This window comes from Triticum dicoccoides, chromosome 1B (genome assembly GCF_002162155.2).
Source record: "Triticum dicoccoides isolate Atlit2015 ecotype Zavitan chromosome 1B, WEW_v2.0, whole genome shotgun sequence".
Lineage (NCBI taxonomy): Eukaryota > Viridiplantae > Streptophyta > Magnoliopsida > Poales > Poaceae > Triticum > Triticum dicoccoides.
Window position 1 is genome coordinate 708,777,883 of NC_041381.1, and position 12,937 is coordinate 708,790,819.

General features: G+C 44.4%; 1 protein-coding gene across 1 annotated transcript; it reads left to right on the forward strand.

The window, feature by feature from the left end:
- Positions 1-12,010: 12,010 nt before the first annotated feature.
- LOC119314260 lies at positions 12,011-12,790 on the forward strand. The gene has a single exon (XM_037589007.1). It carries the CDS (start codon positions 12,101-12,103, stop codon positions 12,689-12,691), a length of 591 nt encoding a protein of 196 aa, XP_037444904.1. The 5' UTR covers positions 12,011-12,100; the 3' UTR covers positions 12,692-12,790.
- The last annotated feature ends 147 nt before the right edge of the window (positions 12,791-12,937 follow it).

Below are 12,937 nucleotides of genomic sequence, written 5' to 3' on the forward strand. Positions count from 1 at the left end.
TTAGAGAAAAAATTAGTAGAGCAAAAGTTTGTTTATAGCAAAAAATTTAGTTTAGAGCAAAGGATGTTAAGTAGTAGATGTTAGAGCAAAAATTAGTTCAGAGCCAAAAATTTGGTTTACAACAAAAGTTAGTTAGGGCAGTAGGGTTTAATTAGGGTAGATGCTGCTTGTATAGTATATAGTGATACTAGTTGTTAATTAGGTTAGGGCAATAGTGGTACTAGTAGATGTTAATTAGATGTTTTTCAGTTAGGGCACTAGAGTTTTGCTAGGTTAATTAGGTTAGTAGTGCTGCTAGTAGTAGTGGTACAGTAGGTTAATTAGGTGAAGTTAAATGAATAACCTAAATGAATGAAATTAGTAGTTAACTGAATTTTTTTTCCTTTCATCATTATAGAGCACTAAAGTTAACTGAATTTTGTTCTATTAGTAGTTAAATGAATTTTCTTCTACACTTTGTTTTTGAATTAGCTTGTGAAATTTGGACATGTGGTTGCTCGTGTATATTTGGACATGTGTTGCGGTGTCGAAGAGCGATATTTGAACACTGTTTCCAGGGAATGATGCTGAGTGGCCTATGTTTTGCTGGAATGTTGATTCATTTCTGTTCCGGCAAATTTCAGGTTCTCGATTTGTCCACTTTTTAGCAAAGGTCATGCCGAAATTTTCCATGAATTTCGGCGTGACTTGTACAACTAGGACATATCGAGTGCCCGGGATTTGCTGCACCAGGAAGGAGTCAACATTCCTGCAAAACAATAGGCCTTTTTATGTCATTATTCATTTTATTAGGTGTAGAATTAATTGACTAGATTTAATCATAGGAAACATGGCTAGCAACGATGAATGACAGGGTTCTGGTGATTGCGACGACATCTACCGGGCGACTGACGAATTTTTTATCCTTACCGACGATCAACCGATGTTGTTGCTGGGCCCACCGGTGGCATCGGGGACTGAGACCGACACGCAGACCGGTGCTGAGACTGAGACCGGCGCTGAGACTGAGACCGGTGCTGCCTCGGGGAGCGGAGCCGGTGTAGAACCGAAAGCAAAGAGGCAACGGCTTCCTAACAAACTCAGGACTACTAGACTGGTGGTCACGGAGGTGGACGACGGCATTTTTGAGCCAAAGGCGCCCGAGGAAGCACGTCGATGCTACGACAACCAAATAGGCTGCATCGTACGGACAACCGCCACCATCAACGATGAGAAACTACAGAAGATAGAAAATATGAGGAGCTCCCTCCTAAAGAAGTTTCACCAGATATTCTTGTTCCCGGGCCGGAATGAGAAGGATTATGAAGATCCAGACGAGGACCCGACAATGAAGAAGATAAACAAACACGCCATGACCAAGTTTAGCGACGCGTTGGCCGCCTGGAAAACTCGAGTGAAAGCAAGGATCATCGACAAGAAGGAACCCTACTCCGAGATTGTAAAGGATAATCCGACAATCACGGAAGATCAGTTTCAAATATTCAAGGAGGCTTGCGAGGCCGAAGATGCCAAAAAAAAGTCTAAGTACATGAAGGAGCTTCAAGAGAGGAACATTGGGAGCCACCACCTCGGAAGCCGTGGTTACGGCGGAAAGAGGTCCAAATGGGCCAAGGAGGACGCGTAAGCCGCGAGTCTGGGCATCCCAGACCCCTTGGCGGATTTCACCGTCGCGCAGGAGCGTGGCGTCCTCAGGGCCCGACACCGTTGGGACCCAGTGAAGAAGGTTTACGAGACAAAACCGGTCATTACGGAGTTCATAAGACTGCTGGTAATTTTAGTTTCTGATCAATTCGACTGCACATGTTAGTCATATTTGTAAACGATCCTTGTGCCTTTTGTAGAAAGAGCAACACCGGATTGCGGCCGAAAGCGACTCGCCGTCTGAGGCATTGGCGAGGCCCAAGTGGGACACTCCATTCAACCGGGCGTTGAACATATTGAAACGACAACCGGTGGACACTCGACCGTCGTACGGACGCGTGCACGGTGTCGGAGACGGCGCCACGTGGAAGAAGTACTACCGTGAGACCACAGAGGAGAGAAAGGAAAGACGAAGGTTAACTGAAGAAAACATCGACAAGAAGGTTGAGATTGCGGTTGAGAAGAAGTCATCTCAGACAGTCGCAACAGCGGTAGCTGCCGCAAAATAGGTGTTTGGAGATTTGTCTACTTCCTTGGTGACGGGCGTTTTCACTTGGACAAGGCAAAATCCAGAAAAAATGCAAAGGACTTTCCCCTTGCTGACTTATTGGGGAGCATCTCGACCAGCGTTGCACCCGCACCTGCTCCCGCACCTGCTCCCACACCGGCTCCCGCACCTGCTCCCGCACCGGACGTGCTCGGTGGTGCTTCGTCTTTGGCTGAGCTCGACGCCCTCACGGTATCTGTCACACCGGCCCCCTTCAATATAAATGTATAATCTCCCGTTTTCGTTGCCTTTCGGATGTCTAACGTCGCAGACTTTTCTTTGCAAGCCGACGAAACCCTGTGCACCATATTATACACCATCGGCGACCAGAAGGTGGACGTGGGGAAGGCGATGATAATGGAGCCGAAGGAACCATTGTTCCACAGCAGGCCGATCCCCCCGAACGTCTTCGAGGTTTCCGTGGCCAGTGTCAAAACGGGCCACGAGAATTTGCCTCCTCCAATACTAGTGGGGGATGACGATGAGACACCGCCGTGGCTTGGTGATTGTTGCAATAGGTGGGTCCTGTTGTGGCCGAAGAGTCTGCTTCGTATGGAGGCGGCCGGGAGCACACCCACGAGCACGCAACCTCAGCAAGGTATGAACATCAACACCCCACCTACCCAATTAGCGTCGGGTGTCGGGTTGGGTGATAGCAGACGGGGTAAGGAGGACGCTCCATTAGTCGCTGATGACGTCGCCATGGATGAGGATGAGGACGACGGTGGCGCTGAACAGTATGTCTATACTGGCGCCTCCTCAGGGTTTGAGCGTCATGAGTCGGTGCCTGAATTGCCATCTCAACGTATTATGGACGACCTTCCGGTAGTAAAGAAGTCTAGGAAGAGAGCGAGGAAAGGCAAAAAAGCTGATTCTATGATCCAGCCGCCTCAGCAGCCTCGGCTTCAGGACCATATAGATATCCCCGATGCGGATAAATGGCATATCCCCGGTCAACCAATCATACTTGCAAAAGCGCTACGGGTCAGATTCGGCGATCTAAGGAGATTTCATGACGATGTGCTGCGGGTAGAGAAAGGCCTCATCGCCTCGAAAGATCCAGGATACCCACTCTACGTGGTTAACATTCCGCGGCAAATGTCGTACGTCGATAGCTTCCCCGCGGATAAGTTCTTCCTCCGATTCGATTACATATTCGACATGTTTCACGTGAAGAAGCTGGATTTTACGTTTGTCCGCCTTTATGCCTTGCACATGAACTACATCATCGGGGTTGAGCAGATATCTCATATCTGTGTCGCTGACCCGTACTACATGCACGAGGGCTTCTTGGGAGTCTGCGCAGAGCACCGTGAATACGCAAGGGATCACATCGTCAGTTTCATGCTCGCCAATAAGGACAAGGAGGCGATTCTCGTGCCTTATCATCCCGTGTAAGTCATCCGCGCTGCTACCCTTCCTTCGATTTCAATCATTCATTTGCACGGTGGAGGCTAATTAATTTGAGGTGTACTTATTATGCGCAGCGGCGGGCGCGCCGTCCTCATCATCCTCTACCCCCGATTCTCCCACGCTCTTTACTTGGACTCGTCGAAGAACATTCACAAAAAGGATTACACCCACATCAAGGATGTTCTCGACAGTGCTATGTTTTACTACCAAGCAGGGGGTGGAGAGGTCAGGGACAAGAAGAGAAGGGACGGCAGGGTCGCCTTCGGCCATAAGACCGACTTCTGCTGCATCCAGCAACCGAACGATTCTCTTAATGATGGATTCTATGTCCTACACCACATGCTGGAGTACAGACGGGATCACCAGAACCTTCGCATGTCACCTAGATCCGGTGATTCCCATATTCTGCAATGGGTAAAGAACATAGGAGATATCGAGGATCATCGACTTCGAGCCGAGTTCTATCACATCCAGCGCGAACTTGCCCAAATCTTCATGAAGGAGGTCGTCGGAAAAACAGGGATGTTCTACGAAAAAGGACAAATGTCGCGGTTAGACGTCCGAACACGGGTAGCCGCTTAGCGTCTCGACCTGAAGCCTTTCACTAGGCTCGGGGACTATCTCCCTAACTTGGATGGATGGAACGACATGTTGGAGTGATTGTCGATATATGACAATGTGTCCGTTTAGTCCATACTTTCTGTATGACAAAACTTTGAGTTATGCACGGTGAAACTTTATTTGTGATGTAATTAAACCGTCCTCCTCCTCGACTAGCGAAAATCACTCTAGTTAGGGCATTTCAGGGTACGATGAACTTTGTTATTTATGCTTATGATATGTTGTTTCTATTTTTGCCAAGTCTGTCTCTTTCTGTTGCTCAACTATATATGTTGCATATCATCGACTCATGTGACGATGCAGGTGCATAGATCATCGATGGTGAATAAGTGCTACGCCAGGAGTATATATACGACAAGTGGCCGGAGTGTCAGGCCCAGGTGTATCGGTTTCCGGTTCCCGAGCGACATGCAGTAGTTAGTTTAGGTTCACACTAATGCGAGAGAGGGATACAAACTCATGTACTCAAAGTGATAGCTCTTCTCGCGTATATCATTGTTTAGATGGATGACGATGTATTTGCAAGTAATCGAGACTTGTATCGCTATTTTCGAGATGATGACGAGAGACCAACTTTGTTGTGTTGGATGACGATTATGATGATGACATGATTTGATGAGACTAATTGTATGTATATGCTATGATTACATTTGTATGTGTATGATATGCTAAAGATTATTGTATAAAGCCTATTCAAATAAAAAACAAATACAAAACAAATATGCAGGGATAGAAACTAATAAAACTAGTAGTAGCGAGGGGGGAAAATTTAGCAGTAGCGCCGCCTTACCAGTAGCGCTTCCCAGTAAACAGCGCTGCAGATAATATCAGCAGCGCCCTTTTCTAAAGAGCGCTATAGCTATGCATGTATAGCAGTAGCGTGGGACAACAGGCGCTACTGCTATACGTTAGCTGTAGCGCCTTATTAGTAGCGCCGGTCCCCGCGCTAGTGAGAGGTCCAAAACCCGCGCTGCTGCTAGGCTTTTCCCTCGTAGTGTTACCATGTTATCTTTTACTACTTTGATTAAATCATGTCACTGTTCAGGCAAATTAATCATAACACAATGATTCAACTTCGAGATGGTGTTAGTTAATAATCAGGTGTGTTCGCTTAGGTAAGTAGGGTTAAATCTTGCCTTGTGCACTTTCTTCCAAAACTCTTGAATGGAAGTGAGGATTGGATTATCTAATACAACACTTATTGTCAAAGTATGATGGTGGAGAACGGATTCACTCTTTACATTTGTATCCTCTTACTGCAAGTCTACATTGACTTATTTTTTCACATGCTTGTCAAAATTTAGATTGCCAACAGTTAATAAATCTATAATGTACAACCTGGTAATACTATCATCATCAATATTTGTTGTTCCCTATGTCCCATGTGCATCACCATGAAGAATCTCTTCGGAATATGAGTTTGTTATAGATAAAAACAGTCTTTGATTGTAAATCTTCACAGTATTTTTTTTCTTTTAGAACATCTTGTGTATATTTTAAAGATTTCGAAAGGAAGACATTTCAGGTGGTTATCATCTATTACCTGTAGTTGTGTACATCCATGCAAGGGCCTCGTGAAGTTATGCACATACCTTAACTGTTTTACGTTCCTCATGACAGATCTTTCCCAAGCCTAGATATTCTCGCTGAGAGCTCCTTGATGGAATCACTAAGATGGACTTACAAGACAGGCATGGATAAAACCATGAGGTCCTCAAATGGACAGATTGCTCTGGTAAATTGTTCTGCTTGCTTAACTTGATGTTCAACTTTTGACTGTTCACTAAATTTTAGCACCACATTGTATCTTAACATTATTTTGGATTATGAAGTTTGCTTGGCTATGCAAAATTAGGCAGTGAGCCCTGTTCATCAGTTGAAAAGCTAGGGGTGTGCCGCAGTTGCAATGTCCAGAATAGACTGTTAGCCTAAAATATCTAAATGAACTGTTTTTCATTAGTTGCAGCCCACTTAATAGGACTACTTGGTTAGATCTACAATTAATTGTATTGGCTATGAGATTTTTATAAGCTGGCACTATCTCCACTGGTGTTCTTTATCTGGAATTTGATGGTATACCTAAACCAAAAGATGATACTAATCTAATAGCTATTACACTTTTAGAGAAGAGAAAGATGCAGAAATTGTCATACCTAGAGGAACTCGCCTTCTTGATGTGGTCCTTGCTTACACAACGTACTCCTCGGGAAATTCTCCTCCAGGTCTGGGCGAAGGGAGAGTAAGGAGGGGGAGGAGGGATGGCAGAGTAGGTTAACATATATAGTATGCCATGCGGAGGACAGCTGGTTAGGAGATCATGGCTTATTCCAGTTATACCATATATATTTCTGTATGGCGCAGATCTGTTTCCTTTTCTATCAAATGCACACCTATTAATAAATTAGAAAAGATGTCAGAAATCAGAACTTACTAAAGAATTAAATTACTGTATTCATTAAATAAATAACTTATCATTGATTGAATGCCACTTTTCCCTTTTCTTTTTTTTTGAGAATTTTTTCATTCATATCACGAATCAGTACAAAGAAGTTGACCCTTACAAGCACACTGAAACGTAAACACAAAGGACCATGAACACCTAGAGTACCCTAAGACAACCATAACACAAGAAGATCTCCGGAGCCCTGTGGCATCATCCCTGAATCTAGAGAGAAGACCCCTGCAGCAGAAGGATCTGCAACTACTCGCAAGCAGGTCATCATCTTCGACCACGGTACAATTGCCGCCACACTGCTTCCTCCTTTCTTGACACCAGCTCTGAGAGGGCATGGACATCAATCCAACACACCTGCAACAGTCGTCGCCATCTTTGGCTTTGAGTACCGCGAAAAGTGTCCCTTCCGGAGAGAAGAGAACTCGAGTCATCCGACCGGTCCAGCACCGCGGCCGGGCCATCCGCCCAGACCAAGCAGGATCTCCCACCAGCATCATCACAGAGGAAGGAGAAGAACAGCAACAACAAATCATACCAACAAGGAAGAAGAAGGGTCTTCGTCTCCCTGAATCCATCGCCCATCTGAGGACCCAAACGGCCAGTGCCGATGGACCTCCAGCCACCAACGCCCGCGACCTCGACAAGACCCGGGGATCCCCAACTCCGCTAGCTCCTAGACGAAAGCAAAAGCCTCGCCTGACCGCGAACGGAGCCCGGAGAAACTTATTCCGACGCGACACCACCGCAACGGCCTCGGCAGCGTCTCCCTCAACCCTAACCCTACCACACACCCACCTAGCGAACAGACCCGAGGTTCCCCCTCCCTCTCGCCGCCGAAGCGGCTGACGGAGAGAGAGGGAACCAGAGGCGTCACCGGCGGCGCGCAAGGGCCTCGTCGCCTCCTGATCGCCTCGTGCGATCCGATCCAACTTTTACGGGAGTGGTTGCTGTGAAAGGAAAATGATGTAGCCTGATTTCCTCACTTTTCCCTTTTCTGACTATATAATCTCTGCATTATCGGCGCATGATTCACGCAGGGTTATACCTGGAAGCGTCGCATAATTATCGTCTGCATTTCGAGCTACCGTTATGATCCTTGCATTGTATTCTTCAACATTTGTCCCGTTAGTAAGGCCTGCAACACATTACCTATAGAGCTTGTCACTGGTAGAAATGCAAGGATCGCATGTGTAGCAATTTATGAAAGCGTGCATCATACCTGTAGTTAAGTCATCTTCTGGTTTACATTCACTTGCCTGGCTTTTTGAATTCCCCATACTATCCTATTGAATGAAAGCTCCCTGAAACAGCGGGGGTGGGGTGCTCAAGCTAACTACTTCTTGATTATGTGGAAAATATCATTGACATACAAAAAAGTCAATTGTCTAAAATAAATGGCAATATTTAATTGCAGAAGTAAAGGCTGATAATACTCAAACATGAGGATAATTTTAGAAGTACTCAGTTGGTTTTACTAAGTATATCAATGGTAGTCTCCTAAAGGAAGACATTTTACTGTTACCATATTGCTCTTAGTTTCCTAAAGGCACAGTACTGTTATATGTTGAATTTGACAATGTATAAATTTTGATTTGTAGGTAGAGCAGATCTCTCAGAGCTGCTTACAGATATGGATGACTGAATTGCAGAAGCAAGAGATCTTGCTCTAAGCAGAAAGGACATTCTAGAAAAGGTGGGAAAATGGACATCAGCAACTGAAGAGGAGGGTTGGCTCAGTGAATATGAGGGGGAAAATGATTTTTTTCTTATCTTTAAATGCTTTATAGTCAAAGTATTATATTGTTGCATCTGCCATAGACCATTTATATGGTTTCAATTTCAGGATCAAAATCGCTATAATGCTGGTCGAGGAGCTCACATAAATCTCAAGCGTGCGGAGAAGGCAAGGGTATTGGTCAGCAAAATTCCATGTATGCCTCCATACTTTTGTGTGTGTTTCTACTGGAAATTTCTATTGTTTGGTTGAGCCTTCACGTGATTATCATTTTGGATTGCTTGGACAATAGCTGTGAGTATGTTGAATTTTACCCGCTGCTTAATTTGTTCTAGATGAGTACTATCATTGGACATAACTGAATCTTTATTTAAAATATTCAACAATGTGAAATCTTCTGGAAACATGCTTACGGGTCATTTGATGCACCTGTTAGTCAGATACACCTGACACTCATTCCCACATGTTTTCTGAACTTCAATATTGTTTTACCATGTAGCCCTGCTGGAGATTTTGACTACTAAAGTTAAAGCGTGGGAAAAGGAGAAGGGCATGTCATTTATGTATGATAAGGCAACTTCAGTTACCAAATGCTCTTTCCAAACGAATATGTTTCAATTTGCCAATCTCATCTTAATTATGTCTACACTCAACTATGGCTTACAATGTTTTCTTTCATGATCCTAGACTATCCTGCCTAGCACGTTCATGTATAGAGTAACCTACAGGCAAGTCGATGGTTCAGCCCTATTCTCCTATTTGCTATTCAGCACCACTTCACTTTGGACAGCTTATTCATTATCAACAGGATCATTTCATAACAGCTGGTTACTACCAACTGTGCTCAGAAAGATGCAAGGAGTAATTTCAAATGTGGGCTATTGAGGCTAGACTCTATAAAAAGTAACGACCATTTGTGTTAAATTTTTGTACTGTATAAGCTGGATCATGTGTTGTTTACCTATATTCCGCAATCAACGACTGCCGATCCTGGTGTAGTTTCGGCACCGGATCGTGTACGCGATCAGTGGCGGCGCCTTGTGTAGTTTCGGCGCCGGATCCTGTACGCGATCAGCGGCGGCGCCTGGAAGCGATAGGCGCCGGATCCGGACGCGGGTCCTGAATCCTCAACAAGAACAGCGCCGCATCCGGGGATCGCCGTCGGACTCCAGATGGGGATCGTCTTTGAACTGGGAGAGCGGCGGTGAAGGGATGTATCGGCGGCGAAGGGGACGTCAGCGGCGTCGACGTACGGACGGAGAACGGCGGCGAGCATCTCGTGCGTGCGACTGATTCTAGGTCAGGAGGAATCGCTCGTACGTGCGACCAATTCCACCCGGTTTTTTTCGTAGGTTTATTTTCGTAGATTTTTTTCTAAGCGTTTTGTTATCGATCGACCATGTGGGAGGTGGGAATCGATCGCTGTAGGAACCTCGCATGGGCATCGTTTTTTTTGGTTCAGCGCTGGAACCAGGGTGGATTGCTGGTACGTGGGAGGTGGGAATGAGGACGAAAAAAACCCGGCTATGGTGGGACGAAATTTAACCGTGAAAGCGAGACTACCAACTGTTTCATTAGGAGTAGACATGAAACAAGCCCACCCCTAATAAGTGTATACCTCAATCAGTGCTAGAAGTTATGAAGAAGGTTGGAAAATAGGATGTTGTTTTTGATGGCCATAGGAATTATAGAGATATCAGTAGAAAATGTATGTGTGAATAAACCAACCTTGGGGTCTTTAATCAAATAGGAAATACGGGGCAAAGACCATTCGCCCCTTACCATGTTATCTTTTACTACTTTGATTAAATCATGTCACTGTTTAGGTAAATTAATCATAACACAATGATTCAACTTCGAGGTGGTGTTAGTTAATAATCAGGTGTGTTCACTTAGGTAAGTAGGGTTAAATCTTGCCTTGTGCACTTTCTTCCAAAACTCTTGAATGGAAGTGAGGATTGGATTTTGCGCTTCATGCCAACCCACCCAATGGACCATTTACTGTCAATATTGAGCAAGTAGCCTGAAACAACGACCGTAAAATATTTGTTCTCTTTCTATGCTACGTGATACTGGTTTTTATGTGAAAGTGCTAGAATCTCATTATTCTATAATTGTCATGATATATAGACGTACATGGAGCATCGATATTTTGTCCAGAAACCCCATTAAACATTGATTTTATGGAATCCGCCACCTAAACCTTTGAATGCACCAGGAATTCGAACAAGTATTTAGTTTTAGACCATCTAAATTTCACTGTCACTTGTTCTTCCCTTAAGACGAACGGGCGCAACAACGTGCGCTTTTATGTTCTAGTTACTCTAGTAAAAAAAAGAGACTCGGCTGGGTGGCTCTTGGGCCTTGAAACCCGGATGGAGGGAGCTGTATTCCATGAAACGGGAATCCTGGCGAATGCGAAAGCTCGGAAAAAAACGCGATTTTTTTGTCTATATGCAGGTTTCGAACTCACAACGTCGAGTTCGCGTACAGGTACCACCAACCATACGAGCTACTTCCTGTCTATGATTAGCAACAAAGGCAGATGCGTAATAACAATGCTGGAGGGCACCGCTTAATTTTTTTGAATAAAGAATACATCAATTTGAAAAGGCATCCATATAATTCATGAACTGAAAGGATAAGTTCACAAAAATTGAAAAAGTTCATCAGATTTGAAAAAAGTTCATTAAATTTGAAAATAATTCATGAATTTGAAAAAAGTTCATCGAATTTGAAGAAAGTTCATAGAATTTGAAAAAAGTTCATTGAATTTCATAAAAAGTTCATCGAATTTGAAAAAGTTCAACAAAATTCAAAAAATTCATCAAATTTGAAAAAGTTCATCAAAATTCAAAAAAGTTCATCGAATTTGAAGAAAAGTTCAACAATTTATAAAAAAGTTCATTGATTTTCAAAAAAGTTAACAAATTTAAAGGAAAACTTCAGAAATTTTAAAAAGCGCGCAATAAATAAAATTAAAAAAATAAGAAAAAGGGAAAAGAATAAACCGAGCTGAAGAACGAAATAAAAAGAGAAAAATTATCTACCTGTACACTCTTGATTGAATAAACCGAGCTGAAGAACGAAATAAAAAGAGAAAAATTATAAACCGAGTTGCGAGTTCGATTCTCCACCCTTCGCTCTTTTTTTACCTTCGAAGAACAAGAAAATCAAGAAGGAAAAAATAGAATGGGCCGGCCCAGTTTGGACTGCTGTAGGCGCCCGTTTGCAAATTGCACTGTAACGGGCGCCTGAACCGCCAAATAGGAAATGCCCACATAGCAAGGGTTGGAGGAAAAAAACAATTAAGATAATCTAGCCAACAAGCTTGTCGTCTATCTATAATTCTATATTAGGTAGGGAGAACAAGTCGATGGATTCATGGCCACAACTATTATTTTGATTGTTATGCGGCCACAACTAAATTAGGTAGCTCCTTCTCAACTGCCTGCGCTGAAATTGGCCGAGCTACTAAAAATAGGGGTCCAAAAGCAAGGAAGCATGCATGCGGTGCTATCTATCTATCTATCTATTTGGTGTATGTGTATGCCTATATAAGAAGGGGAACACCAGCTAGCTAATCTGCTCTCTCGCTGCAAGTGCGCACACACCCACCCACCTGACCAAATATATCCATCATATAACAATAGAGAGGGAGAGAAAGATCATCCATTCATCGACTACCATGGCCATTTCTCTGCTGCCTTACACCGCCTCGGCTCTGCTTGCCATCGTCATCGCCGTCGCCATCGCTGTCGCCCCTGCAGTTGTTCGATCGGACCAAGAGCCTGGGCCCAGCATTGAAGCCATCAACGCCACATGCGCGACTGCTACGTACAAATTTGAGTGCACCGATCTGCTACTAAACAACCTGGATGTCAGGACGCCTCAAGTGAAGGACGTGATCGCAATGTCAGTCCAAGTCGTCGCCAAGAAGGCGGCGGAGGCGGCCGCATTCGCCAAGGCCATCAAGAAACCCTCCAAGTGCGTCACCGACTGCCTCGACGACCTCGCCATACTATCCAAGCACATCAAGACGCTCCCGGCGACGCTCGAAACCGCCAACGACGCGGGCTTCTTTGAGCAATTTGACACAAAGAAAAAATGTCACGGAGATTGTTGCTCGGACAACTTCTCGGGCGAGGAATGCAACGCAAAGAGCCAAATCGGTGGGGTGTTTGGCGCTCTTCGTGTCACTGATGACCTGTTGATGAGGAGGGCATATTTTAGGAAGCAGCAGCTTGACAACAAAACAACATCACCTAACTCTAACTGAAGAGGACAGCCGGTGTGATTTGCTCTTACATTGATATCGCATGCGTATGAATAATGGTCCAATGGAATTGGGAGCGGAGTAAGAAGCTCATGTTGCCTTTATGCATGTAATAATCATGCCTGCCTGCATGGCCCGCTAGCTGTTGGTCCAATGCCTGGCTGCCTGCCTGAACTGGCGTCAATTTCCAGTTTGTTTTTGTAGTATATAATAACTCTTCTGTATTGTGCATTACATTTGCTGCCATAA